Raw genomic sequence first — 21,216 nt, 5'->3', positions numbered from 1 at the left:
TTCCTTTTGTCCTCTTACCTTTTTTCTTTCTTTCATATAACTGTATATATATATTATTATCTGTGTCTTGACTTGTCGAAGAGGAGGCACGTAGGCTAGAAACAGGAAACGACGTTTGGAAAAATCTCGTCTTTCACGGTTGTATTATTCTGGCTATTATCCAAACTCAACTTGTAGTTGTCGTCGTTCTGCCTATCGAATTATCTTTTTTTCTAATCAATGTCGGTAACAACGTTCGTGATTTGAAATACAAATCGAATATCTTGTAAGCGAAATAACAAGTGGGTGGGGGGAGGGTTTAATCTTTATACGTTGGCAAAAAATATATCAATCGTGCGTATGAATTAACTTAGTTAGGATGATTTGTTTGATACGATTGGTTGTTCATTTACTTGCGTATACTTAACAATAATTAACAATTATAATAATAATTAAATCGTAAGAAGTTAATGTTTTTTATATTTTATCTTTTTTTTTAAATAATAAGTGTAAAAAAAATACGACAACGACGATGACGACAAATAACCATCGTTCCAACGTATACGTGCCTTTATTTCATTTTCTATCTTTTTTTCTATGGCACGTACAATACGACACAACGTAGACTCTACCTGTCACTTGCCATGAAATTCTCCAACCAAGAAGTCCTGCAGTGATATCCTTCCAGACCAGTTTTGGTATTATTTCCATTCCCTTTGGATTTCTACCCAAGATATGGGGAGATTCCTGGCGTTAATGAAAATATTTCTTGGTAACGTAGCGTTTATACGTTTTTAGAATATTTATCAATGTTATTCGAACAATGATATAATATATAACAAATTTGAAAATCATTTATTTTATTGTATCACATAAATGGTGATATGGTTTGCAACGTAATTTTGATTTATATTCGAATCTGTTGTTTGTTTAACTTATAATAATAAATTTATTCGAAGTATATTATAAATATACTTGATATTAAAAATAAAAATGATGTTTGTATAATTTATTTTTTTTTTTTGGCACTTTATTGAAAATAATCTATTTCTTATAGGATATAAAAACAAAATAAGAAAAAGATGATTTCCTATTACATTTTATCTATTCGTGTAATAACATAGGAATCACATTAATAATTAAAAAATAATGAAAAAAATATGAAGACTATGTAAAACAAATAGAAAAGACAAATCTAAAGAAAATGGAATAAAAATATCCGCTTAACAAACTGTTATTATTACTTTAATAAGCATGAAAGAAGTTTTTGTTGTTGTAAGTATTCTCATTCACTTTAATAACCGTAGTAGCTTCGAAATCACAAACTTGTGCTGCTGTGCCGGTTGTTAAAGAGGAAGAATGGCGTTGTTTCGTGTTATATCGGAACTTGATGAGACGTTTATATATATATAAATATATATATATATATATATATATATTATGTATATAGGTACGTATATACTCTTGACAAATATGAGATGTTGCTTGCCAGTGTCACGTCGTGCGGAAACTCGATAAGACTTGGAATTAACGAGGAAACGCGAGAATTTCCCGAATGATCGCCTTTTGTATATGCGAGAAATTCGTATCGAACAGGATTCGAACGTTCCTGCAATTTTATATCTCTTATTTGATCATTCTTACGTTAATTTTATTGCCATCGGATCTTGTTTCTTGTTTCTCTTTTTTTTTTTAAATTTGTAAATTTTGTCATTTGAATTTTACAAAGAACAATTTATTTACATCGATGAACTCTCGATCGTAACATTTGTTTTTCAGATCTTGTTTCTTGTTTCTCTTTTTTTTTTTAAATTTTTAAATTTTGTCATTTGAATTTTACAAAGAACAATTTATTTAGATCGATGAACTCTCGATCGTAACATTTGTTTTTCAGATCTTGTTTCTTGTTTCTCTTTTTTTTTTTAAATTTTTAAATTTTTAAATTTGAATTTTACAAAGAACAATTTATTTACATCGATGAACTCTCGATCGTAACATTTGTTTTTCAGATCTTGTTTCTTGTTTCTCTTTTTTTTTTAAATTTGTAAATTTTGTCATTTGAATTTTACGAAGAACAATTTATTTAGATCGATGAACTCTCGATCGTAACATTTTTTTTTTTCTTTCTTTGACAACTATAGGAACGTATAAAAAGGAACGTTGTTTATTATATTTTTTTTTTTATACGTGATTCGCGTCAAAGTCTATGGAAATACTCTCGAGTTTGTCTCTCTCGAAGAGGATCTACTAGCAGAAAACTAATTACCTCGCAAATAAGAATTGTCGTTTGGTCACGAGAGTAATTTTCTTGGCCGAGAATGCGAAAGACTTCTTCCTTCTCTCTCTCTCTATCGTGTCCTTTCTTTATTTCTAAAGAGAGAAAACGAGAATAGTTAAGAAAACATCTTGAAACGTTGTATACGGGCTATTATTTACTCTACTGCGTCTTGACAGAATTTAAAAAGAAAAAAAAAAATAGTTTATATAATGTATAAATTTTAAAATGTGATCATTATAATATTATTAACACGTTGTGTTTTCGGTTAAAACGACCGAAGTTCTAATTTTTTAACAGTATGCAAAATATGCGTTTAACATTAAACCTACCAATCACGCGTTGTCAAATAATCGTATCCTGTAATTTATACAAAATTTATACAAAAATCCAATGAAAACTTATAAAACGTAGACAATTTATTTCTAAATAATTAATATATATTATTCACTATATTCAATTGGTTAAAATCTCATTCCATATTAAAAATATATGTTATATTTTTTTTGCAACGAAGTGTTGGTGGGGAGGGGGTAGATTTAGCGTTGAACGTTTTCCCGCAAACAACGTGTTAACAAATATCAAATTACGTTGAAAATAATAAGAAAAAGAAAAAAATTTAGCATAGAGTTAAGCAGAGAGAATTCAGTTACACACAAGGACCGACAAAACTTGATCGGGGGTTGGGGGAGGGGGGAGGGGCATCCCTCGTAATGCTTGTCGTCTTTGACGCGTGAATCTCAGGAACGCTTAGAATATGAGGCAGAGACGTGTCTGCGGACGCGAGATACGTCGCTCATTAGGGAAATGTGGGTTTGCACCAGCCCAAGGGTACAATAGGAAACCAGAGAATAGATCCAGAGGATCGTGGATCTTCCTGGATCTCCCTGGATCTTCCCGGATCTCCCTAGATCTCCCTAGATCTTCGTGGGTCTTAGTGAACGTTCCTCCAACAGTGGTATCCTATTCCACGTTTGCTATAATCGGCCCATTTACCTTACAAAATACAAAAAGATACGAAAACTACACCCCCTTTATCTTTATCCACGGTTAACTTCGGCTAACTCGTCATCCAACCGTAATTTACGATACACCCTTTTTCCGTGGGTCTTGAAAAGAGTCATCGTTTTCTTTTTCTTCTTTTTCTTCTTTTGTTCTTTCTTGAATTATTATCGCTCATTGTTATCAATTTTTTTCTCTGTGCGCGTGTGAGTCGATCGGTTGGTTTTACGATTAACCAAAATGTTTAAACGATTTTTCTACGGATATATCAAACATTCGTTTTTTTTTTTTTTTTTTTTTTTATATTAAAATGTTATTGAATTTTCAATAGCAATTGATTTACACGCAAATCTCTATCGCGATTTAAAATCGTATTTTAAAAGCAATCGTGTTTAAAAGTTCAGGAACCAATTCACAAATTTCGAACGATCAATTTTCCTATTACATCATCCTATAAAATGTATGAATCGTAGTATAATAATACGATCAATTGAGAATCCATTATTCGCTTGAAATTTTCCATTCGTTTCTGAACGCACAACACCACAAATCTCTTCTATGTATTTTCGTATAATTTATTTAAAGTATATTATGCGGTTTCAGAATGGCGGGATATTATTTATATAGATTTCTTCTTATCAATCGATTTTACGAATGATTTTTAACACTTCGCCGAGACGTTGTTGTCTGTCGGTAAAAACCGTTTGTCTAATTTTCCAAGACGCTAACAAGAAGCTTTAAGATGGCAAGATTTTCTTTTCTAATGGAAAAATAAAATAGAAGAAGATTGAAGGAATGAAATAAAGGTACCTGGTAACTTAAAAAAAGGAATCGATCCGTTTGCAAGGAAAACGACACGGGATCCTGTCGTCCGTAAAAAGTTTTTACCTCTGTGGTAATCGGTTAACACGATTGGTGCGCGCGTTGCCTGGCATATTCAAGGTTATCGTTCCACTAGAGTACATAACCTAAAAGAAAGAGAGAGGGTTGTTCGAGAAGAGCGTGGTGGTGTTGGGAACCGTATGTTGTATACCCATCTAATCAAATCTATAAAACTATCCTCTTTTTCTCTTTGTTATCTATCGAAACATTCCAAACTCTAGAACAATAAAGAGAATAGGAAAAAAAAAAGTGACGCGACCTTGAGCCGGAGGAAGGTCACTTACGTTGGATGAGAGAGTCGATACGACAAAGGCTTCTCTCTTTATCGCGTTCGCAAGAGAGAGAGAAAAAGAGAGAAAGAGGAGAGATGTATGATACAGGGAAATAGAGGGAAAACGAAGTTAACCTAAAAAAAAAAAGAAAGAAAGAAAGAAAGAATGAAAAAATTCATCCAAGAGAAAAGAAACGAAGATAGAAGAATAGAGACGACAGGGGAGGAGACAACAGCAAAAAGATAGGAAGAAAGAAGAAAAAGATAAAGTTGAAAAATGATAGAACCGGTGTTGTTAGGCACACGAGGCGAGAGAGAAAGGACGCAGAGGTTGCCGTCGGTCAGCCCCCGACGATGATGATTTCGGTGCGGACTATGGGTGGTAGCGAAATGAGAGGGGAGAGAGGTTGGCAGTAGGAAAGGGTAGCTATGGTGAAGGGGTGGGAAGAGGAAGAGGAAGAGAGGGGTTGGAGTCTCGGTGGCGCGGAGTCGTGGCTGATCGATGCGACAGCAGTGCCGCCAGGTGGCGGATATGTAGAGGTGGATGCAAAAGGGGTAATAGGGGGTTGGAAAGAGGTGGCAGTGGCCCTGCACTCTCCTCCTTTTAACCCTCCTCCTCCTCCAACGTTCTTCTAGTATACCCCACTACCACCACCAGCAACCACCACCACTACCACCTACCACCACCATCATATAACCCATCACCAACAGTACCAGCTCCAGAATACTACTACCCTGTACGCACGTACTAACCAAACGGCGCACGTTGGAGCAAAACGGCGCAGATTTTCGAGAAGAGGACGACTACGATCACGACCACGACCACGACCACGACCAAGACGACGACGACGACGACGACGACGAGACGACGAGAACGGACTTTCTCTCTTTTCTCTCCTCTCAGTTCTCGCCTGGATACCGTCCGGTTGAGAGGTAGGCCGGCCTCCGGAGTACAGAGTGACACCTCTCTCGTGCGCAACACGCAAACTCTTATACGACATACACCACCACCACCATCTTCACATATAGAAAGAGAGAGAGAGAGAGACACTCACACATATATATACACTTTAAACACGAACACAGATTGGCGAACGTCGATCCTCTCCTTCTGTTACTCCGCGGTGATGGCCGAGCTTTCGCGACAGTCACGCGTTATGTTCAATCGTGCGATAGTTTCCCTACTCGACAAGGTATCGTCGTGACGACGATTGTTCCTCTTATCGAAAGAGAGGAAAGACACCGGACACAACAGTGTCCGGTGATTCCCTTTGACAAAGTGCCGGAATAATAATAGTGACCGTTCATTTTTTCGTTCGTTCGTTCGTTCGTTCGTTAGTTTGTTCGTTCTCCTCTTCGAATTCTCTTCTTCTTCTTTTCTTATTATTATTATTTTTTTTCTATCTTTTTTATATTACGAAAGTGTTTGTGTGTCTCTACGCGTGTATGTCTCTCTCTCTCTCTCTTTCTTTCTTTCTTTCTTTCTGTGTGTTTGTGTGCGTGTGCGTGCGTGTTGTGTGGGAGATCTTTTTCTCTCGTATCTTTATTTCTGTCACTTCTCGGATCGTCTTTCAGTCACGTGGAGAACCTTGCTCGGGAATTCTTTACTCCAGGGAGAGGAGAAGTATCTCTAAATTGACCTCGAGATTTTCTTCAACTATTTCTTCATAACAACGTTGCTCATGCATGCATCGACGCGTGGAAAAGATTCTTCTTTATTTCGATTTTGAATCTTTTTATAATGGTGTTTTCGTTAGTGACGATTAATCGAATATCATTTTGATAAGTTTTAGGATTGGATTATACTGAATTGAACTGGTTGTCTTCGTTCGTTAACTCGTTTCTCTAATTCTGTTTCTTTTTAACGCGGATAGATAGATTTATGAAAGGATTTTTCGGTTTATAATAACGGGGGAGGAGGAAAAGATTAACAAAAGTAATAAACCGTTGTAAATGAACTCGAGTTTCTTGGTGACTTCAGATTTTAATAACACACGCGACTCCGCTAACTATTTCTCTCTCTCTCTCTCTCTGTCTCTCTCTTGTTCTTTTTATCTATCTCTACTCATCCATTTCTTTTTTACTTTATCTATTTAGGTTATTCGTGTTAAGATCCTATGATCAATTGAAGGAACGAAGAAAGCAAGGAATGTACAATCTCAAAGTTATTAAGATTCCATGCTCGGTATCAGAGATTTAATCCATTTTCATGTAAATGATACACGCGTTACCGTTAGTTGATATTCGCGTTGTTCTATCATCGAGATTAGTATGTTCCCAACTTTTTTTTTTTTTTTTTATATAAAACACAAAAGTATTATAAGGTTTGATCATTAAATTAATAACACGAGCAATATACGTATAGCAATTGATTGATAAATCAACGAATTTATATATAAATAAATAAATGATACTCTCGTTAAAAATAATATACGAGTTACCAATTACAATTGTGGAAAATGAGAAAAGATAATGAATGAAAAAAAAAATATATATCGTTTCTTCTTCTTCTTCTTCTTCGATCTCGATCTCAGAAATGAGATTTGCGATTTGTACGGAAGGGGAGGGAAAAGGATCGAGTTATCTCGAGGAAGATAATTAGTTTCTGTTTTCTTCATCTTCTTTTTTTCTCTTTCCTTCCTTCCTTCCTTCCTCTCCCGAGGACGTAGCAATTTTCTTATCCCTTCCGCTTCCGTAGGCGTCGTGTAATCGCCCGAGGGACTGTCCTCGGCCAGTATGCCAAAAATAGACACGTTAAGATTGGCATACAGGTGCTTCTAAGATATCTCTTATCTGTCTCTCTGTTTTTCTTTCTTTTTTTTTATCTTTTTTTTTTAATTATTTTCTCCCCCATTTTCAGTACTAATCAAAATATCATCAATAAAATCGATGATGATGATGATGATAGGATCAGAATAAAACAATTCTAATTGTAAAAAACAAATATGGTGATAGGACGTTTGAATCCGAAAGAAAAAAATTCTTAATTACACTTCGGTAAAGTTTTACTGTTGCTGCATTCACACCGGGGTGGTGTGATGTTGACTTTAAATTACAATTCAAATTCTCTCCTCCCCCCCCTTACTCTAGATATTAATTTCTCTTTAAACAAATGCCAACAGGTGAAATGTAATAATAGATCGTTTGAGATAGAATAACAACTTTCTTCGAATTTTTACTATTCAATGAAAAATAACGTCTCGAAGAACAAACAAACAAACAAATAAATAAATAAAAAAGAATACAAAATATAAGGGGAGGATACACTTTCAAAGATTCTTTTTCTTTCAACGCGTAATTCTTAACGAGAACTTAGATTGATAAAAGAAATAAGAGAATTGTGTTCAAGAAAAAACGAGATGAAATAAAGTACACGACTGACGGAGACGGGGCTGGGTCTGGGGTTGGGGTTGGGGTGGGGGTGGGATACCCATGGAAAATGCTTCGTGTAATGACGTACCCACGCGTTTGAAAATAAGTCGAATGCACTTATAGGCATCAAATGTCGAGAAGACGACAGGCTGCCTACCTCTCAGCTATTGTTAGCCATTTCTAAGCCCTGACAGAAGCTCGATGATGATTCGTTTGTTACGTCTGGCTGCAAAATTTCAAGCCTAAGCTGGGAATCGAATATCTCTCTCTCTCTCTTTCTCTGAATGAAAGTTAAAGTAAAAGGAACGACGAGAGAGAGAGAGAGAGAGAAAGCTCAACCAACTCGGCTCGATGAGCTTATTCATACTCATCGTAATCGAGGATATGATGAACCATGCGACGACGCACATCCTTCGACTCTTTCTCCACCCCCACCCCCCCACCCCCCTACCAACTTCTCTTCTTATTATTTTTCATCTTTCTTCGAATGATAATATATCTCTTATTCGTTGCAATTTTTATCTCATTACGGACCTTTATATTCACTTCGTATACGCGTTGTACGTGAGACGTATATTAAATTACGTTAAAATAACTTTTAGTAAATTATATTGCTCTACCTTTATATGCGATACGATGATTATTCGTAACTTTAATTAATTTTTATATACCTTAGTATGTTGAAACATTGATTTCATTTATAAGTAAACCTTTCGTCCTTTTTTTCATTAATTTCTAATTACAATAAACTCGTGATTAATTATTATTACACACGTTATTAATAATAAATTCAATCTATTTCTATAATTGTATAATGAAGATTATAATAAACTTACGAGTATATTGCAATGTTTTTAATAATAAAAATGATACACGATTATTAAATCTTAAACAATCTCGATTCGAAACGAAAAAATAAAAGCAGGATAAGAAAAAGAATAATAAACCATGATTACGAAAAAACGTTGAAAAGATTTGAAAAGGTGAGAAAAATCGGTAATAGGTACTACTCTCTAGCCAAAAGTTCAATTAACCGCGCCCTTTTTTCCAGCAAGGGGTGGCAGTGGGGGTGGGGGAGGGTGGCTAACGTTGATTAATGGCGACCAAGCGACATTTGGTCAGTTCAGGAGTCACCGGAAACGGACCGTTAACGTCGCACCGGGTTTATTGTATTTGCGTTCTTCGTGCAAAGATTCACCACCACCCCCTCCCTTCACTTCCAGCCCTCTACCACCGATCGTAGTTCGTGCTTGGCTCGACGAGAAGTGCACGTCAAAGTGCCCGTCACTCGAGACAACGCGATCCTCCCTCGTTTTCGAACTAAATGGATAGCTCGAGTGAGTGAATTCAAGAGAGAGAGATAGAAGGAAAGGGAGAAAGCCCTTATCACGATTTATCCTCGTTAATTTGGATGGGTCGTTCATTTGGAAGGCCTATCTCGCAACGTAATACCGATGAAACAGTTTCTCTTTCTCTTCCTCTTACTATTTGTCTCTGTCTTTCGTTCTATCTCTCTCTCTCTCTCTTTTTCTTTAGTTCATTTTCTTTCTTTTCCGAGCCTCTATCTTTGTCCTATCCTCGAAGGAAGGGGTAAGGTGTAACCTTCTAACTAATGAAACGGTTCGGATGATGCTTCAATTAGAACGTCGGTGACACGCGTGCAATTGCATTTCTCCGGCTAGTTCTCTTCTCTCCCCCTTTTCGGTGTTAACTCTTGCTCCATACATAATTAAATCCCTACACGACCTTAATTCGGATTCGCTCTTGTCGCACGTCCATCCTCTCGCTTTTCCTGCTATTATACAGTGTGTCTATCTTACTCGAGAATTTTCCTTTTCCTCGAGTTATTCGCAATATATGTATGTATGTATGATGTGTGTGTGTGTATGTATGTATGTAAGTAGATCGAAGAAGAATTTTAAGAGAAATGTTAGTGAAAAAAATGATTCTGTTACACGTTTAACGGAATACCGGAAGAAAGATATAACACAAAAACGCGTATATTTGCATTGAAAAATTTCGTGATTGAAATGAATGAAAAGGAAAACAATAGGGGGGGTGGGGGGCATATAGGAAGATACGTATTTTTTTAATATTTTGTTTCCCGATTATCCTTTAGAACAGACTATCATTTTTTAATCGATCCGGTGGCCCGTTGTTGACACCGCGAGTGCGGCGAATCGTGAATTTTGGATAACGGAGAATAAAATAAATAAAAAAAAAAACACCAGCCTCGTTTATCCGCGACTAAACTGTCGGGATTTTACAATGTCGTACAAAAAAAAGAAAGAAATAAAAAAATATCTCTCGTCGATCTTCTTCTTCTTCTTCTAACTCCGTATGGTTTCGAGCGTTTTGGGAACTTTGCCAGACATTTTTATTATGGCCTAGCTAAATTCTAACATAGATAGATAGATAGATAGATAGATTCGTATCTCTTTGATACTGGCATTTACCGATCTTCATTCTCTCTATCTTTTTTTTTTTTTTTTTTTTTTATAGCATCGTTATTCCAAATAGGTAAACAATGTTTATTCAATCGCGCCCGTTGACCGAATTTTAATTCGTACCTTATCATCAACAACGCTTTTAATAATTCATTGAACGAGCGTTAATTAATACGATCACACTTTTCCTAATTTAACGATTCAACGATTATTATCTTATCAGCCCAATAATCAAAATCAACGATTATTATTAATTAGGGCGAACAGAAACAGTTTCCGTGCGTTTTTAATTAATATTTCGAAAATAATAATAACAAAAACGATATATGCACACAAATTATGCAGTTTCAAAGTTAAATTTCAACACAATTCAAAACGAACTTTTGATACATCGTAATAAACATTGATATTTCGATTATCGTTCGATATTTCCGAATAATTTGTTAACTCTAGAAAGACGATCCGTTAAGGAGAGAGTGAGAGAGTGAGAGAGAGAGTGAAAGAGAGAGAGAGAGACGTATAGCGTGTGTGTACCACAGGGTTGCTTTTGAGGGAGAGGAGGAGGAGGACGTATCGGGGGGAGTTCGATAGGAGAGAAGGAGGAGAGGAGAGGAGAAGAAAAGATGTCGTTGAGAAAATCGTAGAAGAGGAACGGACGGTGTCGAGGTGGAAGAGGAAGAGGCGGGGGCGGGGGCGGGGGCGGTGGTTCGCGTTTCGCGTGGAAAGTTATCGTCGTGTGAACGTGAAAAGGGGGTGGAAGGTGGGAAGAGGAAGAGGAGGAAGAGCCGGTGAAAAGAAGAAGAAGGAGAAGAAGAGGGGGGACGAAAAAAAAGAGTGGTGGTGGTCCGCGAGGGCCACGGCCATGGGGGAAGCGGCAGCATGTTTTCCGAGCTGTGCAGAGAGACTCTGCGGAAGGCAGCGGTGTGCTACAGTTCTGGTCGTACGGGAAGTCCCTCACCATCGCCACCAACGTCTCCGCCAGCATCACCCGCCAAGGAGGCAAAGACTCCTGCCAACGCTGATCTGGGAAATGTCCGTGGTACCGGATGCGAGTTTACCGGTTCTTCCGGAAAACGCCAGACTACTACTGCAACAACAACAACAACAACACAGCCGGTCGAACTCCGTGACTTTAGGGAGTACGTTTATGCGCTCTCCCTTCGTCGCACTTGTCAACCTGAACCCGTTGTCGATGATCCGGTAGTAGTCAATCCGATAGTAACCGATAGCTATCGTTATCAATGTTACTCAACACACCCACACCTCCAGCCTACAACCTAGCCCCGAACCCCATTGATAGTTCGAACCCTCCCCCCCATAGTTTGATATTACTTTATAATCGTAGATCCGATTATCTGTTCGGTAGCGTGTCGTTCTTCCACAACCTGTTGATTAACGATCTCTGACCTTAACCTTTTTTTATTTCTTATCAAACGTATCCTTGTCTTATTTCTCTTTTTGTCTATCTCTGTCTCTGTCTATCTTTCTTTCTTAGTTTCTCTCTCTCTCTCTGTTGTTCTCTTTCCGTTTCCTATTTCTCTGCACCGATGATAGCGCATAACGTGCTCCCGTAAAAAACGACATTCTCAGAAAGCGGCCAGCCATGCCGACGGACTTCAGCAAACGGTTGCCTGGACTCGAGGCAAGGGACTCCGGTAGACGACAGCTCGAGGAGTGCAGGTTCGCCGGAGGAGGAGGAGGAGGAGGAGGAGGCGGAAGTGGAGGCGGAGGAAGCGGCGGCGGAGGAGGAGGAGGATGGGGTGGCGGTGGGGGTGGAGGTGGGGGAGAAATCAGCGAATATGGAAGACCCGGCTCGAGACTCGGCAGACAATCGGGACTCTCGTCCCCAGAGTCCGAGTCCGAATTCGACACCTCCGAGGACAACTCCTCGACGTCTGGCGACGAAGGTACACACAACAACAACAGACAGGAAAAAAGAAACCATTTTTTTTCACTCGCTGCGATTTATTATGTCGTTTTTTCTTCTTCTTTTTGTTTTCTCTTCCATCCTCCCCCTCCCCGCCTTGTTTTTTCTCTCAACGAAATTACGAGATTTTTTTTTCTTTACTCTCTCTCTCTCTCTCTCTCTGAAATGAAACATTTTCTTCGAAAAGAAAAGAAAGAGAAACAGAAAAATAAGAATCGAAGATATCTTGCCTCGAGTAGGTTTACTTTTTGTTGCCAACATTCTTCATAGCTATGTGTGGTGGGGGCACATGTGTACAACTCGAGTACTTTCACGATAGATATATATATATACCTCTGTGGGAACCTTTTGCGAAGCTTTCAAAGTGCTTTTCTTCCTCATAAAATAGCCGAAAAAAGAGAGGGAAAGAGAGAGAGAGAAAGAGCTATATGGTAAAACCCTCTACCCCGAGATCTTTTCGACGCGGTGAAAGCACACTCGAAAACTTTTGCTTCTGCGATTCTTGTAATCGTTCGCGGATTTTCCTCGAATCGAAACAACAACAACAACAACAACAACGACTGGTGTTTTGCGTATATGCTCATTGTTCCGTATGAATTGTTCGACGCCATCTCGCAATTAAGTTGCGATAAAAAAGAAAAAAACAGAACCATTCAAATATAGAATTATTATTATTATTATTATTATATTTGAACTAGAAATAGATATCCATTTAAATTGAAAAAAAGAAAAAAAATACGAAAGATACAAAATAATGAAGAATTACAAAATGTTATCCGATGGGATTGGGGAGGGGGAAGGGAAAGATAACAGACACGATCCAACGAGTATAATTGGATCGAAGAGGCGTACGTATTATTTCATAGATTGATAGAGGAGCAGGGGGATGAGAGGGGGACTCGTTGCGTATCCTTTTCAAAAATAGAATCACCTGCGTTTCCATCTGACGTTTCTACGATCGATAATCGTTGGTGTTCCTCTTCTATCGTAGAACGATTGTAACTTTCCAGCAAATTCTATGGATACATCAGAATCGCGAGAAACAAAGGGAAATCAGCATGGCATCCTGTATCCCGATTGAAATTGTTCGCGAAATCGTCGTCACTGGATCAACAGCCCAATGTTATCGATACATCTTGCATGCCATAGTAATAGGGGACAAAGCCGGGTTTTCACGGGTAACGCCTGTCGTTGATCAACGTAATTGTTTTGTCGAAGAGACGTGTCGGCAGGCGTGAACAATATGTTGTTGTATGTAGTAGTTGGTAGTAGTAATAGTAGTATAGTAGTAGTAGTAGTCAACGAGTGGTATGGCAGTATGAGAAACTGTGTGCATATATAAGTATATTAGTATGTGCATATGAGTGTACACGTGTATGCACGTGTGTGCTGCAAGGTGTTGAGAGAGGAAAGCCCCATTGTGTACGCTCGCGTGCAGTTTGCTTTCTCTCTCTCTCTCTCATTTTCATCGTTATAGTTTGTACGAGTAGAGAGAAGTGTTGCATTCGCTTTCGCTTAACAACATCCCACAAACTTACTTCGAATTGTCGATTATGACCACCGATATGCAACGCGATTCTAATGCGGTTTGCATCGAGGTGAACATCTTCCTTTTGGGGTCGCATTTATCGACGATTGTGCTATGCTGTACCGTCCGGTATAGAACGCGTATAATACTATCTTGTTGTAAATTATTCGTCTTTCGTATATATTTCTTACCTCGGGTAATAAATCGATAATATATTTATCGAATTGCGATAAAACTTTTGTTAGTTAAAAAAAAAAAAGATAAAAATAGTAAGTTCAGAACGCTTCGAACTTATTCGATTGGCTTCGTTTATATTTTTTTTCTTTTCTCTTTTATTAGACCTTGCTGCAACGTGTAGAATAAATATGTTTCAAATAAAAAAAATATAATCGAATTCTTCTCTACAAACGGATTTTCTCCAGGCATGCGTTAACTATTTATACGAAAGAATGTAAACATTTCGTTGATTCGTATGCAACGATAACGTGTGATTTTTACCATTTTCTTTTTTTTTTTCGAGAATGTTGTCGATAATGTATTCTCTTTTCTCTCTCTCTCTCTCTCTCTTATTTTCTTTCTTTTTTTCTTTTTGTTTTAATTATTATTTATAAATCAATTTGCGCGTCCGGCAAACTTTTGTTGTTTGTCGAACTTCTCTTACTCATCTTTTATTCAAGTCGATAATCGTATATAAACAATTTTTCCGTGCTTTTTGTTACTCTGCCTTTATTTCTCTTTCTTTTTTTCTCATTACGAATAATCGATATTTAAATAACACAGGGATGAAAGTTAATTAATTTGAAAACGTTCGTACGATTACGTCCGTTAATATTATCATCCTATATCATATAATAATTCACGTTATCCAGACACGTGTGCAAATAAAAAGATATTAGCTATCGATAAACATTAAGTAGGATTTGAAAAGGATATAAGTATAGAATGAATTAAAATGTTAAAGGGATATTCTCGATTACAAGGATATAGGAAAATGAGAAAAGAAAATATTAAATATATTATATAAATATATTACAAAAATATATATATTAAATTTTATATATTACTTTTTATATCATTTAATTTGATATCATTTTATTATATATTATATATATATATTAATATATATTTAAAAAAATGAAAAAAATCTTCAAATAGTAATTGCAGGTAACAAGATAATATATATATTAAAATTTATATATTAAATTTTATATCATTTAATTTTATATCATTTAATTTTATATCACTTTATTATATATTATATTTAATAAAATTGGAGGGTGGGGATAAAACAGAAAAAAATCCTTGGAATATATCAACGAGGGGAGGATAGGACAGACACACAGCAACCAACGTCACTCGAATATCTCAAGAAGAAGGGTCTCGACCCATCTTTCATCGAGTATGGTTGTCTGCGTCTATCCATCGATAGAGAGAAAGCAATAAACTCGTAAAAGTTATCTGTGGGTGTTACAATGGCTCTTACATTTCGACAGAATAACTCTATCATTCTAGCGATCAGTCAATTTCTTTTCTTCTTTTTTTTTATATTTCTTTGCTCTTCTAGCGAAAAAAGTTATCCGACCAAGCGACAAATCGCTGACTTTGGATTCCGATTTTTGCCAAGCCGGCCTGTTTTCTTCTTCTGCTGGCCTAAACATTTCAGTATAAAGTAAGAAAGAGAGAGGAAATAATAAAGTAAAAATAAAAAGAGTAAGAAGTAAGATATCGAACTGGGAAAGTGCAAGCTCCGTTGGCAAACCAGCTTAAGATTTCGTCGATCTCGCGTTTCCTATAAACTATCTCGATGTAAAACTCGTGTCGTGTGCACACACTCGTGAAAATAATTGATCTTTAGGTTTGTGAGATTAAAAATGAGGCCATAACTATATTATGTACATGTAGTATATATATAGATATATATGTGTGTGTTGGTTTACGAGTTGTTTTCTATCCTCGTTTAACAGGATCATATCTTTCTTCGAAATTGGTTGTAACTTAGAAACTTTGTTTCCCCCCTCCCACCCCCTAGTTCGTTTAGATTATTTTAATCTAAATTGTATACGCGAATTAGTTATTAATGATTATTTTGTTGTGTGTTGGTTTACGAGTTGTTTTCTATCCTTGTTTAACAGGATCATATCTTTCTTCGAAATTGGTTATAAATTAGAAACTTTGTTTCCCCCCTCCCACCCCGTAGTTCGTTTAGATTATTTTAATCTAAATTAGTTATTAATGATTATTTCGTCCCCTTTTATATGATATATTGTATGCATAATATTTTTTCTTATAATACACACACACACACACACTCACTCATATATATATATATATATATATATATATATTTATGAATATGGAAATTAATTGAAAATAAGTAAAGAGAATAAAAGATCAGGAGGTCGATTAAGATTTCTTTCTATACTTTCGTAAGTTATTTTCTTCAAGTTCCTACATTGTTCTAAATCAACGAATTGCCCCCATTATAGTGAATGGAGGGATATTTTTGAAACTCCATTTGAAGAAGATACCAGATAACTTGGATCCGTCTCTCCCCGTTCTCTCCTCTCTCCACTTTTAGCAAAAGGGTCGTCTCTATTGTCGCATTCCGGTTCGTATTGTCTACCTTCTTCCGAGAAAACTGGGATCGTTTTAGTAATTGAAACAAGTACGGCGAGTGCCAATTATACTCCCGTCATAGCTTAATATCCTTATTGTCGCTCATGAATCTGTAACTATCCAAGCAACTAATAATCTTCTCTCTCGTTTCCACTCGTTTTTCTCTCTCTCTCTCTTTGTTTAACGATAGTTTGAGTTTAACGTTGAAAAGTTGTCTCTATTAGGCAGCAGTAGCAGCAAACCCGCCTGATATTTTCTCCGTACATTTCGTTGTTCGAAAAACTCACGCAAAAAAAGAAAGTTTCATCTATCCGTCTACCTAACCCCGTTTATTTTGTCCGGAATTCAGTAATTTGGGTGTCTTCTTCCGTCTTTCAGTTTTCTGAATTATTTTTTCTTTTTTTTTATTTAGTTTGTAAATTATTTGGAAAAGTTTTTTTCCTTCGGTTTAAACCAACGACTGAACTTTGCATGACATTTATGTCCAATCCTTTTTTTTTTTGTTTTGTTCTTCCCTTCTTTATGATAACAAAGTAGTAGTACATTCTTGGTATTCGTATTGTGCTATTCTATCAATCGTTTGTATTTAAGGTTCGTTGACCCCCATTAATAGGGGATTACGAAACTACGGAAACATTTTAAACGAATATAATGCAGATGTCTAACGTAAACTTGCACGATAGAGGAAGGAGTTTCATTATCAGATGTCTTAAACTAGAAAGTTGTTTGCAAAGTTTAGTTTTCCTGTCAAAAACAGACGCGATATCGTGCGAGCTCCGATGGTTGATGATGATGATGATGATGATGATGATGATGATGATGATGACGACGACGATGGGAAGAAGTAGACGGAAGAGGAGGAGGAAAAAGGGGTAGGGGGAAGAGGGGGGAAGAGGATGGGAGAAGTGCACGTGTCTCGTTGGTTATTGGAACGATCGATTACGCTTCAGTCACGTGTACGCAAGTCAAATTTAATAGCTACCTATTGGCATCGAACGTGATAGGCTCGATAGAAATTCGATGAATAGGATTTAATAAAAAAAAAAGAAGAAAAAAAAAAGAAATAATCAATAGTACCAAAAAGAAATAAACATCACATCCCGGTGATTGGTGGTAGTGGTGGTTTGTGGGTGGGTGAGCTTTGATGGTACTTTTTACTCGTGTTCTTTTTTTTTTAACTTTTCTCTTTAGCTCTTTCGTCAAATAAAAAAAAAAAAAAAGAAACGTTATTTTTTATTTGTTTCGCGCAATGCAAGAAACGAATTGATTGGGATTTAACACTAAACCTTTTATTAGATAATTTACGTACACTTGTTTTGTACTTTGTATCGTAACAGGTTTTTAATAAAAAGTTAGATTGTTTTTATTATTGAATACAAATGATTAGTCAATTTGGTACTTCGAGTGTATATAAATGAAATATTTATAAATGTAATTGTTAGAAAGTTCGAATGAGGAAAAATAATATCATTTGATGTTAGTAGAAATTGAATGAAAAATTATCAACCGATTATTTTGAATTGATCGTACGAGTGATAACGTTTAACGCGTTTAATAAATTCCCGAGTACATTCCGAGTTAGGATTTGTGCGAAAAATTTGAAGAATTTTCTTTTTCTCTTCGGTGATTTCTATTAAATAATAATCGTATCATATATTATATAAAATTATTTATAAGATCTATTAAAAAACGATCTAACAATGAGATCAGATTGCCATCTGTTGGAACGAGAAAGAAATGTATACGAATATGTTGGAATACTTGTTTTTGATGTCGATCAGAAGAAAACGAGATGCGAGATATATTTCTTCCGAGAATGTTGGCGGCGGCGGCGGAGTCAATGCATTTCTAAATAATTTCACCATTCGTATCTTGGCACGATAGAAAATCCTTGCTTAGTATCATTCCAGCTGGGACACGCCCAACTTTCGAGAGATTCAACATAACATAACCGAGAGTAGTATAGTTCTTCTTATTTCATGGAAGGAAGAATATGTTTTGAACGACCTCATTTCTTTCCGTAATTACGTTCCCTTATTAAAATATTGAAATTGACTCGACCAGCACGTCATCGTACTAGTAACTGGTGGTGCTGGTACTGATGGTGGTGGTGGAGGTGGGGGGGAGGAGAGTGGGTGGGCCGATATTTACATAATTATTATCGGTTAAAGAAACTTCTTTCCGTCTCTGTTGCTTTTCTCCCTGTTCAAACCAAGTGACTGCAAAATGTTTTCTCGTGTTTTACAGCATCCTCGTCGATTGCTAACTAAACTTTTTCCCTACACTTGAAAAGGTGACTAATCGTTCAACAGCAAATAGGAAAGAAAAGAAGAAGAAGAAGAATAAAACGTGCTCGGTCTAATACGGCAACAACGATCGTTCAGAAACTTTATGCTGCAACCGATATTACTTGCAAAAGCATTTGCTATTTCGCGATGAACTTCTAATGAAATTCTACTTAAAGTTAAAACTTTACTATCAAGGTCTCTCTCTCTCTCTCTCTCTCTTTCTCTTTCTCTCTCTTCACTCCACCCTCCTTTATTTTGGTTGCTCTTGTCATACTTGAGATCGTTGCATTTAAAACAAAATTAGTCTACAAATTTAAATGAAACGATGTAATGGGATCTTTAATTAACGTTATTTTATTATAACTACTTATTATTGAACTTTTACTTAACGCGTACAATTGGATTGTTATAATTATACAACAAACTTGATCTAACTTTTCGAAGTATTAAGGATGTATTCTAACAAACGTTTACGAAAACAAATATACTCTACCTGGCGAAAATTTTTATTAACGTTCGAACAAATACGATCATTTGTATACTCAAATATTATGATTTTGCAACGAATTTAACGCGAGAAACAAAAATATAATGATAAATAAATATTAAATATAACAAACCCCATACGCAAATGAATTATACGAAATATATAGGATTCGTTAAAATTCTTTCCTTCAAAAATTAAAAAAATGGGCGTGTGAGTGGGAAATAAAATATAAGGAAGGAGGTATGATTTCGTGATAGATAGATCTATGGAATAAAAATGATTGCTCTTATCGATGTTACTTTTCTCGTAAACGATCGAGCAGCAATAGCTGCATTGTATGCTGGGATATTGCGATCCAATCATATGTGAAATCGCATGGAGGGTCTCACCGGATACTTTTCCATCTCATCGAATCCCCTTAGGCTCGCTCGGCTGACCCAATAGTGTATAGTATCCTGGCTATAGCAATTGATAAGTCTGATATCGAGATTCTTATTATAAACGTTTCTGCGTTTCGATGCTTGTGAATCGATCTTTCGATAAACAGGCAGCTATGTGGTTCCGTTACTCTCTTCTTCTTCTTCCCCCTCCCCCTATTCCCCCCTCATCAACGATATTATTTCGTATCGTTGTATTATCTTTATCATCATCATCATCATCATGAATATTGACCGTTTCACCCAAGTTCGAGTCGAACCTATTTTAAAATGCTAAGTTGGTGGTAGTAGTAATGGATACAGTTTTTCCAACATTTACATTTTTATTCAATTTTAACGTTGATCTTAGAATAAAATCGTTTATACGTGCGAGACGTTTCTTTTTTGTTTTTTTATTTGGATACTACTTGAAATATAATCGGAAAATTATTAAGGAAGATTTATGTTTAAATATGATCACCGCGAACTCGTAATTTTTTATATTAAATTGTATTGTTTTTTCTTTGTTTTTGTTTTTTTAATTTTAAATAATATTTAGAATAATTTATTTTAATATAATGTATACATATACGTTCTTTCAACCGAAAGAATTAACGATCAAACGAAATTGAAACGAAAGCAATTAACGATTAAAATATAATATTTAATGGTATAGGATTACGATTATTATCAGTCACGAATGTGTATTATTAATTTATCGAAATGACGTTAACAATAATCTCGTAATAAAATAATTATTATCTTAATTATAAAGAATAATTGATTGTGAATTTAATTATATTATGTTAATTTTTATTCAAGACAATATACAAGTCAATAGGAATTTTGTTAGTTTTATTCTGTTAACCTTTGTATCGATTATTATTATTATTATCGAGTAAGATTGTATAACGAATTTAACGAAGCTAATTATTGATTTTTCTTAGAAATCATTGTCTTAGAAATGACATCGAGGGTTTTGTCTTTGACTAGCCAGGACCCGTTCTTCACTTAAACGGAATACTATGTCGTACTATTCTCGCTCCCCCATTTGTCGTTGCATCCAGGGAGAAATTAGTCTGAGAATATCTCGAATTCTCTCTCGGTATATCGAATTAAAACCCATTTGTCTTCTTCAATGTATATACATTTGGCACGTGTAATTGCAACGGATCCTATTGTTCTCTATACATTCGTGCGGTTCTCACGTTAATATGCGTGTCACTCATTTGGTTAATTCAATATAGTCAAGGAAATGAATAAAACAGTATACATATTAGTTTATTATTATTATACGATAAATAACAATTATTATCATTTGGTTAATATATTCAATTTTAAAGTATCATATTCTTTATATATATATATATTATTTATTGCGTTTTACAATAACAAGTGGAAAAAGATAGATTGAATGTTTTGTCAAGCTATTATTTTAATTATAAAAAAACAAAGAAATATGTGTTAAATAATGATCAAACGATTTTAGTCGTTTAGTATTTAAAAATGTTAATTAAATCGCGAATTGGACGTATTATTTCAAGATTAAGTAAAAAGAATAATTAATCAATGTCAGAGTCTCGTCATACTCTTTTCTTTATTTCGAATAGATGAGAGGAAGACAAAATCAAAAGAGAGGACCGATCGAAATAGCTTCTCATCTACGCTTGAGATAGAATCGTGTCTTCCTATCTATCTATTGTAAGAAAATGGAAGAATCCGGGAG

General features: G+C 35.8%; 1 protein-coding gene across 18 annotated transcripts in view; it reads left to right on the top strand.

The window, feature by feature from the left end:
* LOC122522326 (MAP7 domain-containing protein 2) overlaps positions 1-21,216 on the top strand; it is a 114,884-nt gene that overhangs the window by 59,411 nt on the left and 34,257 nt on the right. For 2 of the 18 annotated variants that reach the window (XM_043643332.1, XM_043643330.1), the window contains exons 1-2: positions 10,910-11,428; positions 11,819-12,135. The exons of 11 other annotated variants lie outside the window; for them this stretch is intronic. In XM_043643332.1, the coding sequence (XP_043499267.1) occupies positions 11,091-11,428; positions 11,819-12,135 (655 nt within the window). In that variant the 5' untranslated portion in view covers positions 10,910-11,090. Of the gene's footprint in view, positions 1-10,909; positions 11,429-11,818; positions 12,136-21,216 lie in introns of those variants that run through there. 5 more of the 18 variants (XM_043643334.1, XM_043643331.1, XM_043643338.1 and 2 more) reach the window with 3 other exon arrangements.

The sequence above is a fragment of the Polistes fuscatus genome, unplaced genomic scaffold, assembly GCF_010416935.1.
Source record: "Polistes fuscatus isolate 324 unplaced genomic scaffold, CU_Pfus_HIC Scaffold5, whole genome shotgun sequence".
Classification (NCBI taxonomy): Eukaryota; Metazoa; Arthropoda; class Insecta; order Hymenoptera; family Vespidae; genus Polistes; species Polistes fuscatus.
This window is presented reverse-complemented; position numbering and strand designations above follow the sequence as displayed.